The 26528-nt window shown below is 40.0% G+C and overlaps 1 protein-coding gene across 1 annotated transcript in view; it reads right to left on the reverse strand.

Annotated features, from left to right (window-relative positions):
* fchsd1.S (FCH and double SH3 domains 1 S homeolog) overlaps positions 1-26528 on the reverse strand; it is a 77344-nt gene that overhangs the window by 35903 nt on the left and 14913 nt on the right. Inside the window, exons 3-4 of the mRNA XM_018256231.2 lie at positions 6297-6342; positions 3720-3793 (exon numbers count right to left, since the gene is read on the reverse strand). Of these exons, the coding sequence (XP_018111720.1) occupies positions 3720-3793; positions 6297-6342 (120 nt within the window). The remainder of the gene's footprint in view (positions 1-3719; positions 3794-6296; positions 6343-26528) is intronic.

Consider the following 26528-nt stretch of genomic DNA (forward strand, 5'->3'; position numbering starts at 1 on the left):
CCCACCCGCAACCCTTACAGCAGGGGCCCACCCGCAACCCTTACAGCAGGGGCCCACCCGCAAACATTACAGCAGGGGCCCACCCGCAAACATTACAGTAGGTGCCCACCCACAAACCTCAAAGCAGGGGCCCACCCACAAACATTACAGTAGGGGCCCACCTGCAAACCTTACAGCAGGGGCCCACCCACAAACCTTAGAGCAGGGGCACACTCTCAGTACTATTATCCGTCCTCTCCTCACCTCTATTCTCCTATTTGCTTTTCTTTATCTATTATTCCATCTATTTAGCCTCGTTGTTCTCATAGAAATAGGGAATGGCCATGAAATAGGCCAAATGTTTAGCAGCAGGATGGCCCACTGACACCTGGGCCCACCGGGAGTTTTCCTGGTATCCCAGTAGGCCAGTTCGACACTATGTACATAGTAGGGACGTTAGATTGTAAGCTTCACTGCTGCAAGGACTAAAGAATGATGATGACATGCAGGCGCTAAATAGTAATAATATAACAAAGTTACAATAAATCACTAAGACTATAACGGACTTCAACTCTAAGCACCCTTTATAAGTAAATAATTTATTAATATTTATCCTCCATGAACATTTCTCCCATTGTACAGATGGGGTAGATTTCAGAATATTTTCCTGCATTATCCAGTGTAAACTGCACTGGAAATATTTGGTACTTGGTGTCATATTGTAAATACAGAGAATGCTCGAGAAGCAGCTTTCAAATGGGTCACAGTCCCCTTCTAAAGAAAAAAAACCATTTCAGTCTCTTATTCAAATCAATGCGTTTTGTCGCAGCGCGTTGGATATCACCAAAAACGCCTGTGTAGTCCTACCCTTAAGGTTGTCATCCTGGGATTCTAGAGCAGTGAAAACCTCTAGAGAGATGAATGACGCTTCACTGTCTGTCTTTCTGGGGTTGTCCCACGTGAATATTACCTAAATGCAATACAGGACTGTGAAATTGTAGCAATTTTAGTACAGGTATGAGATCCGTTATTTGAAACCCATTATCCAGAAAGCTCTGCATTACGGAAAGGCCATGTCCCATAGATTCTATTTTATTCAAATAAAAATGATTTCCTTTTTCTCTGTAATAATAAAACAGTACCTTGTACTTCATCCAAACTAAACTAATAATTCATTATATTAGATATAATACACAAAAGCCATGAATATACTGTAAATTATATCCTTATAAACGGTGAGTTCTGATGTCATCAGTTATAAACGGTGAGTTCTGATGTCATCAGTTATAAACGGTGAGTTCTGATGTCATTTCTGTCACATGACTCATTGAAATTTGTGTATTATAATAAATAAAGTACCCCCAGTTGTAAAATATGAGGATATTAGAAGTTACCTCGGAGTTTCATGACCTGTATAAAAACACTCGGCCTTCGGCCTCGTGTTTTTATATGGTCATGAAACTCCTCGGTAACTTATAATATCCTTATATTTTACAAGAGGGGGTACTTTATTCACTATATAATACACAAAAGCCATGAATATCTTGTAAATTATATCCTTAAATGGTGATTTCTGATGTCATCAGTTATAAACGGTGAGTAGTGATGTCATTTCTGTCACAGGACTCACCGAAACTTGTGTATTATAATAAAGTACCCTCAGTTGAGGATATAAGAAGTTACCTCAGAGTTCCATGACCTGTATAAAAACATATGGTCATGAAACTCCTCGGTAACTTATAATATCCTTATATTTTACAAGAGGGGGTACTTTATTCACTATATAATTAATGATTATCACAAGCAGAGCCAGCCTGTTTGGTTTATTTAATGTTTAAATGATTTTATAGAAGACATCAGGGATGCACAGAATCCCGGATTCGGTTCGGGATTTGGCCAGGATTCGATCTTTTTAAGCAGGATTTGGCTGAATCCTTCTGCCTGACTGAACCAAATCCTAATTTGCATATGCAAATTAGGGGCAGGGAGGGAAATCATGTGACTTTTTGTCACAAAACAAGGAAGTAAAAAATGTTTTCCTCTTCCCACTCCTAATTTACATATTCGGCCAAATCTTTTGCGGAGGATTCGGCAGAATCCAAAATAGTGGATTTGGTGCATCCCTAGAAGACATTAGGTATGAAGATCCAAATTACGGAAAGATCTGTTATCCGGAAAACCTCAGGTCCCGAGCATTCTTGATAACAGGTCCTATACCTCTATAGGCTGTTTTTTTCACGGCCAGAACTGGGACCCAATCTTCCAGTAGAAGTATAGTTTAACTAATAATTACAAACACATCTGTGACAATTCCATGTTTTCAACTGGCAACAGTTGATCAGATCCATGCACAGAGTCAGGTACAGAAAAAACATGGTTTGCAGAGGAGGAAACTGACTGACCTACTTAGAATTTTAACCTCACTCCATTAAAACACCTATGGGGTGAATTGGAATAATAACAGCGAGGCAAACTTGGAACGGAAGAAAATAACACCAACAACGTTGCAACATCTAATCCAACACTTTCCCAGAAGTGTATAGGCTGTTTAAGAAGAAAAAGCAGGGTTAACTACATAAAAATTTGGATAGGTTTTAATATCCACACTTTTTGTAAAACTCCTTTTGGCAAAGTATGTACAAACCTATTCTTCAAGCAGATTAGCTCTAGGTTACTCAGATTAGTTGAATGGCACTTATGCACCTCCATTTACAAATTTTGCCACAAATTCCAAAATGGATTCTGATAAGGGATTTGACTAACCCACTGTAGGACATTTGCCTACTGAAAGATGAACTAAGGGCAAGGCCAGATGTTGCGTTTTTGCAGCATTTTTACGTTGCATTTTTAACATAAACTGCACAACCACTGAAACCAATGGAAAACGCACTATGGCAATTCACACAGGGCGCTTGCAAGCTGAAATCCGCCACAGGACGCCAGTATTTGCGTTTTTTAGCAGAAACGCCAATACGTCAAGAAACTACCAGATCAATAGACTCTATGGGATCTGCACGTTTGAAACCACACTTTGCACAAATATGCAGAGTATTTTAAATATGGCGTCCAGATTCTCAATGAGAACAATGAGAAGTGCATGTTGGGAAAAGACGTGCTGAAAAACACATGAAAAACTAATGTTGACGGTCGCATGTGGTTTCAGTGGCGTATTTACACCTCGCTGTTCTTTTTTAAAAGCGTAATGTAAAAACGCCACGTCTGCCCTTGTCCTAAAGCCCAAACCTCAGAACTCAGGGTGGATAAAACCAGTTCCCTGTATTTTGCTCCACCAAATAGCCTCCCTGTTATAACAAGATTCCCGGGCAATGCTGATTAAAAACGGATGATACAGGTATGGGATCCATTATATCAAAACCTCTGAATTACGGAAAGGTTGTCTCCCATAAACTCCATTTTATCCTAATAATCCAAATTTTTCTACATTTTCTTTTTTCTCTGTAATAATAAAACAGTAGCTTGTGCATGATTCAAACAAAGATATAATTAAGATGTAACTTGAATTGCAGTTTGTTATGCCTTACTAAAATGGGTTGCAAAACTCCAAGGACTATTCTCCCCTGAAAACAGCAACAAATACTCGACCACAACGAGGAAAGTGTGCAATAATATTCATCTCAGTCAGACAGGTTAAGCAATGTCTGGGACCATAAGCAACACAGCTGAATAAACATGTTTATCGACAAAAAGCACTTGGGGTATTGATAAGAAATCTCACCCACCTGCATTCACTGGTCTCATTTTTCCCACGATGCCAGTCTCTTTTAAGGTATTGACTAGCCAGTCTCTGCAGTGCCTAAAGGTCATAAAAACATCATGTTAATAAAAGAGTCCTGTCTAAAGCCCTTGCTTACAGGAACACGCTGTTTTCTTAGCACGATTCTGCTACATTTTGCACTCGGACACCAGGCCCACACATTTCATCTTGCAGTCAGATTTATATTCATGGCAGCAGCCAGAGAGGTTAACACCATACCCATAAACACTAGCCGTTGCCAAGTAGGATGTGTGCTGTAAACAGCCTGCGGTGTAATTCACACAGGAACGCTGCTGGAGCACAACCAAGCTCCATTTTTTGAAGTCAAGAAGTCATTTTGAGAGTAGGGAAAATAACTTTAAAAAAAAAAAAAAAAGTCCCTTTCTTCATCAATTTTGAATTAACGTGGATATTTAAATATGATCCATGGCTGCATACAAGTTTAACAAAAACGTACAAATAATTAATTAACTTAATTAAATTCCCCCAGCAAAATGATATAATGTTGTTGGAACTTTTATCAGCGTTTATAAACAGCTGTTTTGATGTCACGTAAAAATTGAACAACATTGACCTGGAAAAATAAGGCCATAAAATAAAAAATAATTTTACAGTTTCCAGGAAAAGTTAAAATCTGGGGACATGAGTTGGGGGCCTATTGTAACCTACATTTTACTACAGTAAATTTAATTTAAAAAGCCAGTAAGTGCCCATTGTAGCTTTGAATTATTAAAGCTGCAGTGGACAGAAATGCTTTGTTGCATATCCATTCTGCTTTATAGCGTCAATCCAGCATTCTGTGTCTTCAGCATAAAATTTGTACGACAGCCAAGAATATGCAGACATTCTCAGCAGCCTAATATTGTCCCTCGCTCTCAATCTGTAGAAATGCAAGAAGACAGGGAAAGGAAACAATGCAAAGCACTGAAATGAGAAATGACCAAGAAAGTCTGGTATGAATACAGTAAATGCTAGCAGACACCTTCTGAAACACAGGTCATATATACACCTCTTCCTTTTTAGAACATATTTATACATGCATATTAAACGCTGCCTGGAGAAAAGAAATGAAAAAATTACTAAATGGAGAAAAAAAAAAAAACAGGCAGAGGGATTGAGTGGCAAAAATAAGAGATAAAATGGTTAGGAACTGGCGAGACAAGAGGAAACAAATAAACAGAAGGGAAGAACATAGGAAACAGGACTTAAAGGAGAAGGAAAGGCTAAGTAAGCCTTATCAGAAAGGTCCACCCAAATATACCAGTTAACCCCTAGTAAACACCACATTTCTTTCCTTCTATTGTGTACACATGGGCTTCTGTATCAGACTTCCTGCCTTCATCTTAAATCTCATTGCCCCGGGCCTGAGCATGCTCAGTTTGCTCCTCTCCCCCTCCCTCCTCCCCTCCCTGCTGTAATCTGAGCCCAGAGCTATAAGTGAGCAGGGAGAGACTCAGGCAGGAAGTGATGTCACACCAAGCTAATATGGCAGCTGTTATCCTAAACAAACAGAGAGAGCTTCTAGAGCTGTTTACTCAAGTATGGTCAAACATTCTACAGGATAAATATAGCATTCTATCTTGCACTATTGCAGTTAATCTATTGGAAATAAAATGCCTCCGTAGCTTTCCTTTAAAACTAAAGCTGGCCTACAAGTCACCAAATAAGTGTATCTTTCTTCAACATGCCCACCTATTGTGCCAAGTTTGTGTACCACACCATAAAAGAAGGCCGTGGCTGATTTTCAGTTAGATATTGGTCATGCCGGTCCATTGGAGGGTCCCATACATGGGCCAATAAGCTCCTACATAGTCCGGAAGTCCATTACTGCAAATCAATCCAGTCTTTTCATATGCAATTATACTAGGCTTCTTGTCATTATCTCAGACTATTATTAGTTAATAACTGTCCCAAGATCTACCATTATATGGCGTGGTTAATGCTGCTGAGTGAGCTGCAAATCCTGTAGTTATACAAACCTTTTCCAAAAGAATTAAAAAAAAAAAACTATAATATATTAAGCCTGGTTGCATACTGTGGATATGCAAGATACTTAGAAAAACAATATTCTTCCTTCGATATTGCTACAAAAACAGTTGCTCGTGACATATAGATGCTGTACACTTTTGCTTCCATACCTGACATTTGTCAATAAAGCCTGACCCTGAGATGTTTGTACTGAAACCTTCCCATTCCCCCGTGCAGACAGCCCCTTGTGTTTGCTCAGTATGTACAGTATGCAGAAACCACAATGATCTCTGTCTGAGCACTGTACATCTGTGGTTAGTCATTCTGTCTGTAGTTCTCACCTTGGCTCGGATTGAAAGGGGTACTTACATTTTCAAAAGCTGCAATTAAAAATAGGGAACACACAGTGATATTATTCTGAATAATTATTGATCAGTCATCACGATAATTGGTCCTGATGCTGCCAGTATGGTGGCTTACACAGCAAAAAGCTTGAGTCAAAGCAGAATTCCACATTAACAGCCTCTGAAATAACTGAATTATTTTAATATTTCCTGAGTCGGTCTCATCATACCTGCCCATACTCTTTTTCAACCGCTGCTCTCTGTTTGCAGAATGACCTACAATTGAAATGAAAAAACATGAAACTTAGTACATTTTGGCAGTGAACTAAATGATTCTATCTTACTATTACATACAACATTATTATGGAATTTGAAATGAGCATTTAAAAGGTGATTTTGTATACGTGGGGTTTCAAGCCTGTAACTTTGCTACTGCTTTGGGGAGAACGGAGGCTGATGAACAGCTGAAAACTGAAAGGTTAGGGAGCTTTACAGTTTGGATGCATCTAAATTCGTGGATTTCCTAGAAAATAGAGAGATACTGTACTTCCAGGGTCACCATCCATATAAAAAATTAGGAGACAACTGACAGTACTTATTTTTCTGCCCCTCTCTACTGTAAAGGTGGCCATAGATGTCACAATTACAATCTTTCATTTTCAATACAGTTGATCGTTCTTTTCAATACAGATTTGTAGAGCTGAATAGCCCGATATCCAGGTTAGAGTCCTGAAGCGGGTCGGGTACCCACGGGTTACCCGCAAAAACCTGCGGGTTGCAGGTAGAAGGGTACAGGCGCAGGTCAGCAGTTCTCCGGGTTTGTGGGTCACGGGTCTTCTCAATAGCGAGTTTTAATCCTTTTTTCTGATCACGCCTACTTCTAATGATGTCACTTCTGGTTTACAATGACAGCACTTCCTGTTTCTTGATGGTCAGCGGGTCGCAGATCGGGTTGAGGATAAGGTACTTGCGGGTCGGGTAGCAAGTCCAATCGGGTAAGTATGCGGGTTGCGGGTCAGGTCTAACAAATTGGTTCTGCACATAGGGTTGCCACCTTTTCTGTAAAAAAAATAACGGCCTTCCTATAGATTTATCTTTTATTCCTATTAATAACATTGGGAACAGCCATCATTTTTACCGGCCAGGCTGGTAAAATACCAGACAGGTGGCAAACCTATCTGCGCAGGACTCGAATACAGGTAGAAACAATAAAATTCTACCTGTATCTGATGATTAAGCAGCTCAGCAGGCCGTTATTTAGGAGCCTTTCTAAATTTTTCGGCCTGCCCAATGGCCGATATCCTTGTCTTTTGCTTTTCGTCTCCTGCCATACACACACTGAATATCATCGTACGATATCGATTCGTGCAAAATTATCTGTGCGTCTATGGCCACCTTAAGACCACTGGGTTTGCACATGCATTCTGCCTCGCACATGATTCTAATTAAACTGCTGTATTTGCTCCATGGTACACCAGTTCAAACACATGTGAACTGGTGCATTAAGCATATTCCAACATAAACAGTACACAGCAGACAGTATTATGAGGTGGAAAAAATAACTTCTCTGGAGACGGAAATGTTACAAGAGGCAGAGCAGAGGTGAACTTAAATATATTATAAGGTACAAAGAGCTTTATTATTTTATTTCAGGATACACAGACAGATAGAATAAGTAGTGGAATGAAAACGTTTATAAAAATACAACTAAAAGTACACCAGGGAAATCTCTGAATCTCTGAATCTAAATCTGCAATTTTAAATAGCCATCCAAAAAGAAAAGCACTCCACATCTATTTATAAAGAGAATATATCACACCAGCAACAGTCATTCCAGAATATATATATATATGAAGTGTATCTTGTCATCTATGCCCTTGCACTTGGATCATCTGAGAGGGATGCTGGAACACTGTTCATTATCCACACTTCAAAAGGAGCAGCGGAGGTTAAACAATAAATGTAATTTTAACACTAATACATGAGCAGCAAAATTATGTTACTTTAAAACATCTGTGGGAAGTGACCCTTGGGCTTTGAACTCTTCTTTATCTATGGTTCTGCCCCAGAAATGTAGCAGATAAGAACTGTGTTCTCCCGCACATACATGGCCTAATTCCCCATGGGTTTTAGGCATTAAAGGACCAGTACATGAACATGACACAGGAAAGCTATATCACTCATCTTCAATAGATAACCAATGCTTGTGCCATGATCAAGGCCAATTGTCGTTAACCTAACAGTCACCATACTCTGAAAAGATTGTTCTAGAGGAATAATTAACAGAAAACAGTTAAAGGTTTATTTCACATTGTATGACGTGCTGAATCTCTCATTATATCTTTAATAATCACGCTCAATGCTTCTACTTCCTCCTACACCGATACATAGGAAATGTTGTGGCTAGTCCTTTACTCATATCTTGCTCATATGTTCCTTATTATTTGCTTGCTCTCATCAGAAATGTTCTGACCTGCTGTGTACCAACAACATTAACAGGACCAATATGATATTTGGCGTAAAGACACTTATTGGTCTAAGCACTGGCGCCAGGGAAGATGGGGTGGGGCAATCTGGTAAAAAAGTCCCCAAATTTCACCCCAGCCTGCAGTCAGAGACTTGAAGCAAAATTTGGCAGGGGAACGAAGGTGAGCCTTGCAAAACAAAAAAAGGGTTACACAAAAAAGTGAATATGCAACCCTACAAATATGATGTGTATATGGTCCCTGTTTTTCCTTGTCTTCACTGGAAGAATTGCAGGCAAATATGAATACATTTGTCATTCAGCAAAAATGAAGAGAGAAATGCTGGAAAACTGAACGTAGAAGTGCACTAGTGATGTGCGGATCAGGGTTTTCCTGACCCACACCCGACCCTAACCCGCCCTGCTCCAGCCCGCGCCCGCCCATGTCCTTTTATAGACCCGCGCCGACCCGCTGATGATGTCACAAAAGGGGCGGGACGAGCAGACGCGAGACTATAAGACCAGAACCTGGAAGTCAGAAGCCGGCATTTGAAGGTGGCGGGCAGGGAGAGCAGGAGAAGAGCTCAACCCAAACCCGCCCTCCACCCGCGAGGAGCAGTGCGAGGTCAACCCGAACCCGCCCTATCCCACGGGTCCCGCAGGTATCGGGTCGGCCCGCACATCACTAAAGTGCACATGTAAACTAGTGTGTGTTAGTATCTGCCATAACCTGACAGGATGTATGAAGAACAATAGCAATAGATGGTCTAATTACTTGTGAATACCAAGATATCACACGCATCTCTTGCTAATGACCTATGGATAAAGGTGGCAATACACGCACCAATATTGTCATAGGAAACAAATTTACGTACGCTATTCGGTGAGTGTATGGCGGAAGACAAGCCACTGATATAAGCAGAAGACTTGGATATTGGTCGGCTCACCAATCAGCCCAGGCGGAAAATTTTAAATTGGGTGCCTTTGAAGGCACCCAAACTTTGGCCATTGTTAGTGCTGAATTGTCATATACAGGTAGAATTCTATTGTTTCTACCTGTATATCAGACCAATGAAAACAGCAGCACTCCGGTATTACTGAAAAAGTGAAGACCTTTACTTAAAGTGCCTTAGGCAACGTTTTCGGGCCCTTTGCCAAGCCTCTGACTACCTGTATATCAGACGATTCAGCTCTACACGTGTGTATTGAAACAATCTTTCCTGGAAAGATTGTAATTGTTAGGTCTATGGCCACCTTATGCGCAGAAAAATAATGAAACTAAATGTGCACTTTAGAAAGGTTATTAGTAAGTGTGATGAGCAGCACTTGCAAGGAACAGTAGTAAGGCATTACTATAAAGGATCGTGCTTATGATGTATTCATTTTAATACTCGTACTAGCACTGTTAATAAAATACTACATCTTAAAAGTGAATTCAAACCCCCCAACTTATAAAAACCCCTTCCCTACATAGTGCTCCCCCTCGCATAGGTGTTAACACCTGTAAATGCCCCTAATCCTGTAATTACCCCTCGTTGCAGAGTCAGCGCAGCGGAGCTCACAGGTGCCATCTACATATCTTTGGTCTTCTTCGGAAAATAAGCTCCATATCAGCACATGCGCAGCTGGAGCAGTCTTCTGCTTTGTGATAACTGCGCCGAAAGTGACGGAAATTGCCGAAGGGAAGAAGACCCAAAGATTAGCAAAGCGCCGGAAGATGACGCCTGTGAGCTCCGCTGCACTGACTCTGCAACGAGAGGTAATTACAGGATATGGGACATTTACAGGTGTTAACACCTATGCAGTGGGGAGCAGGTGGGGGGGACTATGTTGGGTAGGGGTTTTTATTAGTTGGGGGGGTTGAATTCTCCTTTAAAAGATGCATGTGTCAATTTTTCCTTCTATGTAGAAAGATTTATGTCTTTGCTGATCTGCTAAAGGAGACTGCGCCATTATTTTATAGGTTCCATAACATTACTTTTTATGGTCTGTAAGACATTCATGATAAATGCGTACAAAAGGAAATAGAAGCACACACACTACACAAAGCAGTGCCATATTTGACTTATAGAACAGACAATTTCAATAACCGGATTTTCAGATTCTCTGGGTTACAGCGGTAAAAAAAAAAAAAAGGCTTTTCACCTCAGTTACAGATACTTTGGGTTCATTTTTACTTATGTTTCAATGAAGACCACAAATCGTTCTAAGTCAGTCTAGTCTATAAGATTTTTGCTTGCTTTTACAGTAAAGCAAATAATGGTGCTTGCATGCGCCATGGTTTATAGAAGCATGAACTAAAAAACATATGTAATATTAAGGGGCACGTTTATTTAGCTCGACTGAAGGAATAGAATAAAAAAAACTTCGAATTTCGAAGTATTTTTTTGGCTACTTCGACCATCGACTACGACTTCGAATTGAACGATTCAAACTAAAAACCGTTTGACTTTTCAACCATTCAATAGTTGAAGTACTGTCTCTTTAAAAAAAACTTCGACCCCCTACTTCGCCACTAAAAACCTACGAGGTGCAATGTTACACTATGGGGAAGTAAATGTGCCCCTAAATATCTTCCTTGAATGAAACATGTCAGATTTTTGTCATTATACATTAAAGGCAATGGTACTAGAACTTACTGATACAGGTATGGGACCGGTTATCCAGAATGCTCGGGACCTGGGATTTTCCAGATAACGGATCTTCCAGTAATTTGGATCTTCATATTAAAGGGTTTGCTCACATTTGACATAACTTATGATGTATGATGTAGAGAGTGATATTCTGAGACAATTTGCAATTGGTTTTAATTTTTTATTATTTAAGGTTTTTGAGTTATTTAGCTTTTTATGCAGCAACTCTTCAATTTACCTTTAAAGCAATCTGGTTGCTGGGGTGCAAATTCCCCTAGCAACCATGCATTGATTTAAATAAGAGACTGGAATATGAATAGGAGAGGGGCTGAATAGAAAGACGAGGAATACCAAGTAACAATAACAATACATTTGTAGCCTTACAGAGCATTTGCTTTTTAGAAGGGGTCAGCGACGCCCATTTGAAAGCTGCAAAGAGTCAGAAGAAAAAGGCAAATAACTATAAAGCTATACAAAATAAATAATGAAAACCAATTTAAAAGTTGCTTAGAATTGGCCAGTCTATAACTAAATGTTACCTTCAAGGTGAGGCACCCCTTTAAGTCTACTAAAAAATCATGTAAACATTAAATAAACCCAATAGACTGGTTTTGCTTCCAATAAGGATTAGTACAAGGTATTGTTTTATTACTACAAAAAAAAGGAAATCATTTTAAAAAATGTGGATTATTTGTATAAAGAGAGTCTATGGGAGACTTTCTGGATAACAGGTTTCCAGATAACAGATCCCATACCTGTTTTACTTTGAACTTACCTGTAATAAATACTGCTTTTTGTATGTATATAAATATCTGCTTTCTTTTGATTGCTCGTGGAAATTACAGTTTTACAATTAAAGTCATAAAAATTAAATTTTTATGACTTTTAAAATAACTGCATATTTAGGTCTCATCATTCTAGCTTTCTCCCATGTGGCAATGGCACTCGAGAGATTGCAAGCGTTGTGCTACCCTTGGGCATTTCCAGGGTCCAGGTAATTAAAGTCAAAGCAGTGACAATTCCCAGCAAAAGTCTTAGGAATATTTGTATTTGTTGCCTGTTCTTTCCATCAGTCTTTAGATAAGGGCTTTACTAATAAACATCTCTCTTAAACAAGGCCTGATTCCAAGGACATTGCCTACTGTGGGCTCAGAAGTTGCTCCAATTAGTCAGTTAGCCCTGAAAATATCCTTAGAGATCAAACTATTCAATGTCAACACACGGCTGGAAACCAAGCAATTACCAGGGAACCAATACAGTCTAATCCCCTAGGAGCAGGGAAGCCCCCTTAAAAGAACAATCAAAGCTACTAAGAGTAGAAAGAAGCTTCGGTTACTGGAAATATATGAAGATACCAATGATCTAGATGTGGCTATTTATTGACTCTTTAAAACACTGCTGTAAATAGCCGTCTCTTGATTTATTGGTCTTCCGAGATGACCATGTCGTACTGTAAATCCTAGGAGCATGCCATTATGACTGCAAAGACATTTGAGTTTGTAGAATATCTCACTGAAACACTGCATGAAGAATCACCATGGCATCTCCTCTACCTTAGGGAGGAAGCACACCAGAAACTTCAGCATTGTCTTTAGATCTTTATTTCAGCAGAATTGGCACAAGCTTTCGTGGTCAACCCCTTCCTCAGGTGCAATGAAGGGGTTGACCCAGAAAGCTTGTGCTAAGTGTACTGAAATGAATGATCTAAAGGCAATGCCGAAGTTTCTGGTGTGCTTTGTGCTTCCTCCCTATGGGATTTCATGTATGAAAATTGGCTTGGAAGTAGCCCGAGGAGTTGAATGCACCCAAAAGAGAAAAAGTAACTGGTGTGCCGAAGAAAACTGTGTATTGATCTCCTCTACCTTCCCACCACGTATACTAGCTTTAACTCAGTCCAGTGGTCAGGCTGAATAAATGCGCAAATAAATATGCAAATTATGTATTATCAGCTTAGTATTGGAATTCATTTTTGAAGAGCAGAACACAAGGAACCGTTTCCCCACTAGTCAGATAAAAGTGTATAATCAACCATAATGTACAGAGATATTCACTAAAATGAAGTGACAGATGAAATATGCAGTATACGCTTGCTGTTGCTATAACACCAAACAAAATGTTCAAACTCGCTGGCTGGAATCCTTTATCCCTGGCATGTATATAAACACTACAAGTCCCATGATGCATTGGTAAGAATGTAGTATACAACAGCTATTGCAGCTAAAAGAGTGGTATTGCTGTGTGGAAGGAAAAGTCTTGCAGGCCCTAGATGGCCCCTCGCATTCCTAAGCCCCCCTCCAAGGTAGACTGAGCAGTTTCAAAGTGCCCATGGGGCCCTTCTATGAACTGTTTCAAGACTACCCAGGAGACAGTGTGCCATCTGAGAAGGTCCTTATCAGTAGTATGTTATGTTATCCTTTTGCTTCTAGCAGGTGCCCTGGCCTTGAAGCTCTCCCACTATGTTACTCCCTTCTCGTTCACATAGCTAGCTAACACTAGATAATTGTACACTGAGACACTATGATAGATACTTGGCAATACTCCCTTTTCTCCCTAGAGAGGCCTTTTCCCATTGAAGTTCCTCTCCTGAAGGGTATATAATGTGTGGTCAATCTTTTGTTTCTCAGTTCTGACCTACTTGTGTATCAGAACCCACGGAGCTCGTGTATGTTTATTATATAAATATTAAACTTGGATTATTCCTTTTACCTCGGTGATCTCCGGTCTTTGGATTATTCCCTATCAAATGGTGGAGATAATGCGGGCAGGCTCAAGACGCTGACTTCACCCATCCACAGTGAGGACCCGGAGAACTAACGGGACAGGAGTGGCCACACAGGGTAAGCATACCTTGTTCTGTCTCCTTTCTTCTCCGGTTCCAAACGGACAGGGTGTTGCTGTGCAAGCAGCCTGACCCAAGGTGATCACTCAAGGTATCTATGTTTGTCTTAACCATGTGTCCTGTATGAATGTGCATGTGATTGGGGACTAATTGCAAAGTGAAAAAGTTCTAACTTTTCTATACTCTTGCTGCTTATAAGAATTGTACTAACTTACCTGGTCAGACCCCAGTATACCCCAAAATAGTATGCGTACTTGAGGGAAGAGGGCATTTTTTTTTAGTTGAGATGAAATAGGCTCACTAAGGCATTTGGCCAGAATGAGTGTAAGACTCCGTTAGGAGCATCTCGCCCTAGCGGGGAGGATTGTGAACAGAGGCTGATCACCTCTGCGCGTTCACCAAGGAGAGTGAGCGCAAGACAGTCGCTAGGCAGAGTGACTGTAGAGCATTCACCAGGTAGTGTGATTGCTGTTGAATATGGCAAAGATGTAGTGGCTTACTTGCCTAAGTGGAGTACACTTACAGAGAGTAAGTCATTTGCCATTCCTCCCAACGATACATGGGATCACCAGACAAGAGTACAAGCATTTAAGTACATACGCAGCACAGCAGTGATATATCAGAAGCTTTAGCCCCACAGACTTGAGTGGTTGTAACTCATAAGGCATACATAGAGCCGTCAGCCTCCCCACTCTATGATGGGTTGTTTTCCCGTAATAGCTCAGAGCAAGAGAGAGGCAGCAAAAGAGGTAAAGGGTCAAGTATGTGCCCTAGAAAGTCAGGAAAGTGCCTAAGAATCAAAGGAAGCTAGAAAGCAAAGAGAGGAACAAGAAAAGTTGATAGCAGAAGGGTTAAGTTAGATAATAGAGAACAGTGAAAAAAAAAAAAAAAGACAAACAGCTCAGAGATAAGTTCTCTGAAAGTTATAGCTCAGATACAGACGAGCAGGCTGTCCCCAGCCCCACAGCTAAGCTCTACCCCGCCCGTACAATACAAAGTAGAGAAAAAGGGGGGCGACGGGGGACGCTGCAGAAGTGCGTCTAACTAAAAACACACAGATCTTAGAAGGATTTTTCAAGATGTTCCACAGCCCCATACTAATCCACACAAATTTGCACAGGAACTCTTGTGTGTCAATGGTGCTCATAAGCCTAATTAGACCAATATATTATTTGTGGTCCAGGGGATTACCAAATGTTAGACAAAATGTATTGATACTAACCCTGTTGACCCAGCCCAAGTCGGAGTCTGTTTCCATGCTCTGAAAAGTACAGTAAGCACCAATTTTTTTTCTTTCAGAAGCTTCTTGGGAAATAGTTTTCAAATTTAACCAAGATGCCAAAGAGTCTGCTGTCCAGTATGCTATTACCTTTGTGGTAGGACTACTAAATGATCCTCAAAGTAACCTCAGCATACATAGTCTTGCCTAGAAGCATAAGAAGTTAGAAAAGATAATTGCCGTTGCCACAAGTTGAGAACTCCTGTCTTAAGCCCCAGCAGGTGTTACTCGTTCAGCAACAGTCTAACAACTTCCAGGATAATTCCCAAAACCCCAGAAACAATAACTAACAGACAGCAGAACAGGTCAGATAACCGTGACAAAAAGACAGTTGTTTGTGTTAATTGTAATAATCAAGGGCATTATGCATATAAGTGCATATCCCCAAAGAAAGCCCTTTCCCTGCAGGAGATGCAGCCCCTTCACATTCCAATGCATCCCTCATAAATCCTGCTTGAAGGTGCGACGCAGCCCCGGTACCAGTATTTCCAAACACTTCTAATCACCATCCAGACCTCCTAATTGAAGTGTTTATTAATTAAAAGACCCTAACTTTGTTTACTGAATACTGGTGCTGCCCGCTCAGTTTTAAAGACTCACTCAAACCTGCCATTATCTGGTAATGTAGTCACGGCAGTGTGAGTTGGAGGAAATCCTCTCCCTATGGCAGAAACAAGCCCATCGGAAGTGTCCATTGGTCCTGTATCCACAAAAGCTGCCTTTCTTTTAAGTGCCTCCATCCCTGACAGTTTCATAGGTAGGGACATTCTTTCTAAACCAGTGTGCACCATATACTGTAATCCGGATGCAGTATTTGTGCCTGTCCTGCCTCCATAAGTGTCTGAGATGACCAATGCACTAGATACTACTAATCTTCTGTCACTAAAGGAAATTTCTGAGGAGGAAGATTCTGTACCTCCTAAATTACAATGTGTTTCAAGTGATTTGTGGGCTTTATCACCAACAGATGTTGGGTTCATGTCATCCATCCCACCAGTGTCCATACAAGTAGACCCAAAGGGCCCCCCCCTGCCCAAAATCTCACAGTACCCACTGTCCAGGGCAAAGGTATAGGGGATTTGCCCCATAATTCAAGGGTTACTTGATAAGGGAGTGTTCAACCATAGGATTGGCCCTGTAAATATGCCCATCTTGCCAAAAAAAAAAAAAAAAAGCCCGGCAAGAATGAGTGGCGGTTTGTTCAGGATCTCAGAGCAGTTAACGAAGTTGTTATTGCAGCCCATCCGGTAGTGCCAAATCCGACTAACAAAACAGGTTGCAGTCATTAAGTACTAAGCCCACACTGGGTCCTCTGACCCTGTAGCACAAGATAATGCCTATGCTGATGTAGCTGCAAAGCAAGCAGCATTGTGTTATAAAATGTTTAAAGCATGTGTTGTAAAAGAACCTTCTCTTCCTGTTCCCTCTAGCGCTGTATTAGCAGCCCTTCAGGACCAAGCAGAGCCTGAGGAGAAGGAACGTTGGCTTAAAGCCGGATGCACACAAACTCCAAGTGGTGATGTTTTTGTTTGGCATTTAGGTGATTGCCCTGTTGCACCCCGTGCTCTGTTACCATATTTGGTTGCTGCCTCACATGATCTCACCCACACTTTTTATGGGGGGATATGTGATGTAGTGTCAGGAATGTGGTTTGCCCCCGGGTTCTCGTCTATTGCAGCCAAGTATGTATAATTATGTTTTATTTGTTTGCAATATAATCTAGGTAAGACTATTTCAACACCTATCAAACACTGACCTAAACCACCGTAACAATTTCAGATATTGCAGATAGATTTCCTACAGTTACCTACATGTTGTACCTATGAATATGTAATTGTTTGTGTTGACCAATTCCCTGGGTCCATTGTAAAAGCTTCAGATGAAGCTATAGCTAATGAGTTAATTGCAGAGATTGTCTACAGTTATGGACTGCCTGAGGTATTATCCTCTGATCAAGGTACACGTTTCATGGGACAGGTAATGTAATTAATCTGCACAAAGACTTTGGGATTCATCAAATGTTACACACCATATCATCCCCAAGCTAGTGGGAAAGTCTAAAGGGTGTTATTAAAAGCAGGCTAAGTAAAGTATGTGCAGAGACTTAACTTGTGTGACCAGATGCCCTTGATATAGTGCTTATGTCTGTCATGCACACTCCCCAAAGGCTAAGTAAACTCTCCCCATATGAAATATTGTTTGGGAGACAAGCACACATGGCTCAGTACTTTCCTTCTACTCATCTTCTTTGCATGAACTATGGAAGAATGACTGAATATGTTTCTCAGTTACATAAGGAACTGACCAAATTGTGTTCTCGAGTTTATTCTTCATTACCAGATCCAGCGGATGTTCTGGAACCACATGCTCTCATTCCAGGAGATTGGATCCTCATAAGGAGACACAGTGCCAAAGATCTTCAACCTCGCTGAAAATGACCATTCCAGGTACTCCTAGTCACAGAAACAGCTGTAAAGGTTGAAGGGAAACCGACATCTCAACTTCCACCTGCGGTGTAAGTGGGGGGGAATTGTAGGACATAATAACGCCTCTTTCCCTCCACCACCTAAGTCCCAGGGACCCTAACGTGCAGTGCAAAAGACGTAGGTCCCCATCGGGTGAAGATCCTCAGCAGCACCATCATGTCTCTGTGTGCCAGATGCTTTGGCCCAAAGCCAGATAAAAGACTTATCATCTGTGTCTCCGTACTGCACATCATTATCTTCGTTGCTGTGCTGACGATAGCACTCATAAAGCCTGCAGGCAACGACAACTCACAAGTAAAAGCCTCACAAACTTCGGAGGCTAATGTGTCGTCAACCGATCAGGTTAAGGTTGTCAAAAGAGACTTATATGCATAACTGTTTGAGCCTAATGATAATGCTTTTGTTAAAATGTATGTTATAGCAGCATCCACACTATTATTGCTTAATGGATATGTACACATTATCCTTTGTCAGCTCGCAGTATGACATACGTAGCAGAATCTCTATCCTGTCAGGATATAGTTAACAGGCCTTGGGGTAATTTGACACTGCTCCAGTTTCATAAAACGGTGTCGCCCAAGGATATTGGTAAGTTGGTACACTTATGTTCTGATGGCCTTTGTATCAGCAGTTCCGCTAATCATCTATACCTCCTTACACTTTACCTTCACCTTATTACTTTGTTTGTGGTAAATGTGCCTATCCGTGGCTACCAAAAGGCTCCCATGGTGTATGTATGATTGCTAAATTGCTTCATCCCACCTGGTATATGGAAGCTAAAGATATTAAGATAGCTCAGATTCCAGCACACTTCCTAATGAAGCGTGCATCTTTAAAGGTAAGGCAAGAGCTCTCTTTAACTTCCCCTGAGGTAAATAGATGTTGCATTAAGAAAGCCTTTAGCCTTATGTCTAGTATGTTGTTGCTTGATAACATTACTACTGAATATGACAACAGTTTGAAGAAGGAAGTTCTGCCGCATTGTTTAGTGTTAGATTATCTTCCAGCTAGTCAAGGAGGGTTAGGTACAGTTGTAATTACATTGATGACAAGCACCTGGTAAAGGTTTAGCAGAGGAAGGACATCTTTTTAACCAATCACAAGGAACAATCCATCTTCCCCTGGTTGGACCCATCCACATGGTTCCAAGATATCAGTGTGTGTTGGTGTCATCCTCCTAGTCATCTATTGTCTACCTAACACCATTTGTTGCTGTTGTTCTTGCTGTACCTCCTTATTGTCTCACTCTTTTCTAAAGGCAAGCTCTTCTAAACCTGTTCTGTTCTATCCTAAGAACACTAAAAGTCTAAAAATTGACTTCAATGAACCACCACAGTGTATGAACATTATATACCAGATGTATTCTCATATAGGTTGTATGCATTGCATTTATAAGGTATGCTATGTTTAATTGTTTGTTTTGTATTATGGTTGTCAGAAGAACTGACAAAACGGGGGATTGTGGAAGGAAAAGTCTTGCAGGCCCTAGATGGCCCCTCGCATTCCTAAGCCCCCCTCCAAGGTAGACTGAGCAGTTTCAAAGTGCCCATGGGGCCCTTCTATGAACTGTTTCAAGACTACCCAGGAGACAGTGTGCCATCTGAGACGGTCCTTATCAGTAGTATGTTATGTTATCCTTTTGCTTCTAGCAGGTGCCCTGGCCTTGAAGCTCTCCCACTATGTTACTCCCTTCTCGTTCACATAGCTAGCTAACGCTAGATAATTGTACACTGAGACACTATGATAGATACTTGGCAATACTCCCTTTTCTCCCTAGAGAGGCCTTTTCCCATTGAAGTTCCTCTCCTGAAGGGTATATAATGTGTGGTCAATCTTTTGTTTCTCAGTTCTGACCTACTTGTGTATCAGAACCCACGGAGCTCGTGTATGTTTATTATATAAATAATAAACTTGGATTATTCCTTTTACCTCGGTGATCTCCGGTCTTTGGATTATTCCCTATCAGCTGCCATTGCCATCTCTCTTTATTTTGTGCTCCCACGGAATTTTCCAAAAGTTGCTTCTGAATGGGCAACTATCCGCTATCTCTACCTGGATGTCGCAACGCTACCTTAAATTAAACCTCTCTAAAACTGAAATGGTTCTCTTAACTCCAACTAACACCAGTAACATCCCGGAAGTATCCATCATAGTTAACAATTCCACTATCACCCCCTCTCCCCAGGCCCGGTGCCTTGGGGTTATCCTAGATTCTGCTCTGTCATTCGCTCCTCATATCCAGTCACTTATTAAATCATGTCACTTCCACCTAAGGAACATATCAAAAATATGATCATTTATCACCCAAGATGCTGCCAAAATTCTTATTCACTCTCTCATCATATCGTGTCTAGACTACTGTAACTCTCTTTTAATTGGCCTTCCCCTCCAGAGACTGTCACCTCTCTCAGTCCATAATGAACACTGCTGCGAGGCTCATACACCTCAGCAACTGCTCCTCCTCTGCCTCGCCATTCTGTCAATCCCTGCACTGGCTTCCGTTACCTTTCAGAATCAAATTCAAATTAATGACACTGACTTTCAAAGCACTTCATAACTCTGCCCCACCCTACATCTCTGAACTCATCTCTATATACTCACCCAACCGCCTACTACGCTCCTCTACTGACCTGCTACTCAACTCTTCTCTCATTACCTCCTCACATGCTCACATTCAAGACTTTGCAAGGGCTGCACCCCTCCTCTGGAACTCCCTCCCACGCTCTGTCCGACTTTCTCCCAACCTTTCTACCTTCAAGAAATCTCTTAAAACGCACTTCTTTAGAGAAGCCTACCCTCACTTTGCTTAACTACCAAACGCAACACCACATACAGTACCACTTAATTTGATCTTGCCCACTCCCACACCTTGTGTATTACTCCCTTCCCTTTAGACTGTATGCTCTTTCTGCATAGGGCCTTCCTCACCTTTTGTACCGGTATTGATTGTGATGTATGTAACTCCATATGTTCTATGTATATAATTCATGTGATTTAGTTGTATAATCACATTTACTTTACAGTGCTACGCAATATGTTGGCACTATATAAATACATGTTAATAATAATAATAACAATGGGACTAGTATCCAGAGAATATAGATTTCAGTTCAGCACACACCATTGTTTTATATCGCTATGAACTTAAGTCTATAAAATATTTACGAACGTCAATGAATGAATGAAACATTCTAAGTGTATCAACAATTATACTTTACAGGCAAAGAGACAATGGAATTGTGAGTGACAAATACATTTATAATTATATACTTCACAACAGTTTAAATCCCTGTATGGGCTTTGGGTGACTGTAGAATGTACTTAAATCTGATAAATAGCAGTTCCACACGTAATACCATTTATTCAGTGCATAAAAATGGACCGAGTACTAATTGATGCCAAACCAAACAACAGAGATGTCTTTCTGCTCCAAGATATTTAAGCTACTTCCTCCTGGGTTTCACGCTACTACGTGTTTAGTCAAATAGCTTAGAGATCATGGATCATTTAAATGTGGAACTGCTATATTTTGTTATTAATACCATATTCCATTCAGGGACTTAAAAGGGATGTAAAGGCAAAAAAAAAAAAAAAAAATCCAATTTTTACTTTCTTTAATGAAAAAGAAATCTATCTCCAATATACTTTAATTAAAAAAAGGTGTACCGTTTTTATAAGAAACCTGACTGTATGCAGTGAGATTCTCTCTTCGTTTTACTTGGTCTGACAGCTGCAAACAGTTCACAACTGCTCTGCTGGGAATCAAACAGGGGGTGCCCTCCCACCTTACTTCCCAGAACTCGAGCAGCTTTATTTGTTTCCCTGTTGAGCAGCCGGTGACTGTTTAGAGATTTGTATCCGCAGACACAGTGCAGTCTGTATATTCTGATTATTAATCAGTCTTGCTGTATCAGCTTCTATGTCAGATATTATTTGACTTGTGCCATTTTGATAATTTATGACAATCCCTAAGCTTAGCCTCCCAACAGCAGCCCAGACCACACTGAGCATGTGTGTGGTCTTGGTCTTGCAAAGATGTTTAAAAAAAGTTACAAGGCCCTGTGGCCAACTTAAATCATTTGATTCATTAGGCTTCTGGTACAGTAAGTTCGTGTTTACAAAATACAGCATTTCTAGCATTATTCTATTTTAGACTTTAGTTGTGCACCTTCAAACATTTTTTTCAGTTTAGTTTGTTTCAGATAGTTCACCAAAAATCCATTTTTTTTTTTCTATTATCGATGTGAAACCATTTTTTTAATATTAAATTGTTAAATTTCATTCTTCGCCTTCTTATAACTTTGTAAAGCAGCTCTAGGAGGGAGGGGGGTCACTAATCTAAACTGATACAGTAGTTGATACATTTAGCATTTCATTAAAGGCAGCAGTTAGATTTGATACAATAGTTGCTAATATTCTGCAGGCGCTGCTAAGAAATCTAGCAATTAGATCAAATTGTAACAGGTCAGAATTTGCATCTGGATTACGGAGATGCCAGACTGTAACACCAGATTCAATTTTGGAAAAACTGTAAAAAAAAAAAAAAAAAAAATGGAATTGAATGCAACTGAAAATATCTTTATTTCTGGTGAACAATCTGAAAACAACTCAACTGCAAAAAAGTGATTGGAAAGTGAACCCCTTTAAGAGGTAGCCCATGCATATAAGAACAGCTTTCTCCTCTATATCATTTGAAATGTATCAAAGCAATTAATTACAAGCAGGGTATTTGCTGGTTGTCCCACTATAGGAAAATTTGCACCACTAAGAGCCTTGTTAGCTTAAAACATTTGATACGTTTTCTAATTTGAAGGACAAGGAAACCCCTCGATTATAAAACGTAAAGAAACTGTTTGCCACATTCTCCCCTTATGAAGTGCTAGTTTTTTTTTTCTAAAATGCTTACATCTCTTTAAATTGTCTTGAGGACTGAGTACGAGCTGAGCATTTTTAGGCCGCCATCTTATTTGCTCACGCGTCATGCACCACGTCACGAAAGCAATTCTGTGCATGTGCGACATTCCTCGCTCGCTTCACCATTGCACAGAATGACCTAAAGTGCGTGGGCTGAATTACAACTGCAGCTAATGCGCAAGTGCTACGGTCTTGGTCGGCACCAATCTCTTGGATTTCTATAGCTTCTGCTGGAGAAAGCTTTGAAACAAGACGTCACCTGTAAGAGTCTTTGTAATTGGCCCTTTCAGGAAAGCATAATTGATTTGAGAGGGTTTCCTTGTCCATTAATGTTTCTTAGAGGTGTGACCTGAATGTCAAGTTCTCTGGTGGAACCTATGCAGTCCAGTTTGACACTAATTTCAAGTTTAATGAAAAGAATCAAGTCCCTTTTTGAACACAAATAGGGTTTCAGTTTTTCCCCAAGCTCATCACCTATGTTGGTGAATAGCAGATGAATTTTCCTTCCAGGTATCTAACCAACCAGAGATATGATGTGCAAGTGATTGACTAGAACAGGGATCCCCAACCTTTTGAACCCATGAGCAACATTCAGAAGTAAAAGGAGTTGGGAAGCAACATAAGCATGAAAATGTTCTTGGGGTGCCAAATAAGGGCTGTGATTGGCTATTTGGTAGCCCCTATGTGGATTGTCAACCTGTATTGAGGCTCTGTTTGGTAGTGCACATGGTTTTTATACAACCAAAACTTGCCTGGAATTCAAAAATAAGCTCCTGCTTTGAGGCCATTTGGAGCAACATCCAAGGGGTTGGAGAGCAACATGTTGCTCATGAGCTACTGGTTGGGTATCACTGGACTAGAAGATCGGAGCTAAACAGAGATTATTCAGAATCTACCAATTAAGAGTTAAATGGATGTTTGTGCTAAATAAGAGACTAAGCACCAGCTGTTTTTTTATTCCCCAAGAATTACTATGATGTAGTCCCCTTGATCTTACAAATTTGGCCATTGAACACAGAGTTACAGAGCTATCAACTTTTTAATTTTCCTCTCCAGAGATTATTGCCGTGCATAATCCGATCCTGTGCCAGAGGAAGTGATGTTAAGTGCATAACCCACTCCTGAAGCAACAGATTCCGTGCTACGCATGTGCACATTGCTCTGCTGTCATCACGGAAATGTTCTGCACATTTGCATACTCGATTTTTACTCCAAGATAGTGGAAAATCGTCAGAGATCGGGGGATTAAAGGATAAGTAAACCTTTAAAATAAGTTAATGTAAAATTAATGAGACTGCTATTTTAAGCACTGTCGTGATTTACATTCATTATTTTATTTTGATTTCAAGATATTAAAGGATACATGTACTGAAATTATGAATGAATTTTGTTCCAACAGCTCCACCTGCTGGTCATTTTCTGACCAGTCTGACCACCAAGTAGTCAAGGAAGTTGTCAGGAGAAAGAAAGAGGCTGATGTTCTTCTGCTTAGGAAAGTTTATATTTTTCCTAAGCAGAAGAACATCAGAGCAGCCTCTTTCTTTCTCCTGACAACTTCCTTGACTACTTGGTGGTCAGACTGGTCAGAAAATGACCAGCAGGTGGTGCTGTTGGAACAAAGTTCATTCATATTAACAGTACATGTATCCTTTAATATCTTGGAATAAAAATAAAATAAATAATGAATGTAAATCACAAAAGTGCTTAAAATAGCAGTCTCATTAATTTTACACTTATTTTAAAGGTTTACTTGTATTTTAAGAGTGACAGGAGGCCGGGAGACCAGCCCAAAATCTGGTAACTCCTTAAAAAATAGGAGAGGGGGTTTTGACAGCTCTAGAATTGCTCCACTGGGCACAAATTAATTCACAGAAGAGCCAAGACGGGATATGACCATTCCACCAAGTAGGCTCAAATAGTGAACAAAAGAAAGCGGGAGTCAGACTGGCAAGGACTTAAAATAACAAAATTAATATTTGTGCATGTTTAGCCACGTGCATATCAAGCTCATCTTTGCATATCAGTTCTGTTTATACCTTTATGTGGAATAAATATCCACCCTGAATACTATCTAAACTATGAGAGAAAAACACATACCATCCCCTTAAGAATCAGCTTATTGGATTCATGTCAGGTTCACTACGAGCTTTACTTGTAGGAATAGCTAGTCCTATAATCCATAAGTATCTGATGAATCAGACACATTCACTTAACCACCAGGTTTATTGTGTGTCACATATCCCAGGTATTTACCAGAGCTGCAATAATTATAGCGTAAACAAGGATAGGTTGCTCAGGCATTCTGCAGAAGCCTTACAAACATGACAGTAGGTAAGCTAAACATTATACAGAACAAAATCATTAAATAAAGATATTCGTTGTACATATTATACAGGTGTTGGACCTATTATACAGAATGCTTGTGGCTGCAGTTTGTCTAGCAAGAGGTATTTGCATAATTTGGACTCCATACATTAAGGGGCAGATTTATTAAAGTTCGAGGTGAATTTTCGAATGAAAAAAATTAGAATTTTGACTAGGGAATAGTCCACATTCCATTCGTATTTGAAAAATGTTTGCAAAAATTCGAATATCCAAATGTATCATGTACTGACTCGTTAAAAATTCAACTTCGACCATTTCGCCATCCAAAACCTGCCGAATTGATGTTTTAGCCTATGGGGGACCTCCTAGAACCTATCTTGAGTCAATTGGTGGACTTTGAAAAAACAAAGTATTTTTTTTGGGAAAAACGTCAAATTGAATTCGATCGAATGCGCTATTCCTTCGATTCATACGATTTGAATTTGCCCGAATACGGACCTATTCAATCGAAAACGTACCTATTCTGCCAAAAAAACTTTGACTTAATTTCAGTTGGTCTTTTAAATTCAAATTTCGACGTTTTTTCAATTCGAAATTCAACCCTTGATAAATATGCCCCTAAGTCTATTAAAAAAACCATAGATTAAATAAACTCAATATGATTGTACTGCCACCACTGTGGATTCATTCATCTTAAATATCATCAAGTATATGTTATATTATTACAGAGAAAAAAGCAAATAAAATAAATTAGAATAATTCGTTTAAAATGGACTATATGGGAGATGGCCTTCCTATCATTTGCAGCTTTCTGGGTAAAGGGTTTCTGAATAAGGGGTCCCATAGCCATATAAAATAGGGTTTGAGTCCCACAGCTATACAGCATTGTTATCATAAAACAGTGAATTAAAGGCCCCGAACATGGGCAGGTCCATTTAACAACACAATTTATAGAGGTTTTGGAGGTTTTTGAAACCACGAAAAAACTAATTTTCTCTAAAAACCACAAATGTCATGCCATTTATTAAAAACTGAAAAAAAGCACAAACAAAAAAAAAACAGAACGCTCCTAATAAGATAATGAAAACTTTGAATTACTACCAAAAAAAATATAAACAACAGAAAACCTCAAAGCACAAATCTAAGAGAAATGGTAAAACTGGATAAGGACAACACCCAATGACTTTTATATTAAAGTTTTTTGTGGGGGGCAGATTTGAAAATTCGAATATTGAAATTTACTGTTTTTTTAAAAATTCTACCATTCGCCATCTAAAACCTGCCAAATTGCTGTTTTAGCCTATGGGGGAACTCCTAGAACCTATTTGGAGTCAATTGGTGGACTTTGAAAAACCAATTTTTTTTGGGGGGGGGGGGGACTTTGAATCGAATTCGATCGAGTGCGCTATTCCTTTGATTCGTATGTTTCAAATTCGGGCGAATACGGACCTATTCGAACGAAAACTGACCTATTCCACCAAAAAAATAAACTTACTTAATTTCGGTTGGTCTTTTTGAATTC

This window comes from Xenopus laevis, chromosome 3S (assembly GCF_017654675.1).
Source record: "Xenopus laevis strain J_2021 chromosome 3S, Xenopus_laevis_v10.1, whole genome shotgun sequence".
In the NCBI taxonomy this organism is placed as follows: Eukaryota; Metazoa; Chordata; class Amphibia; order Anura; family Pipidae; genus Xenopus; species Xenopus laevis.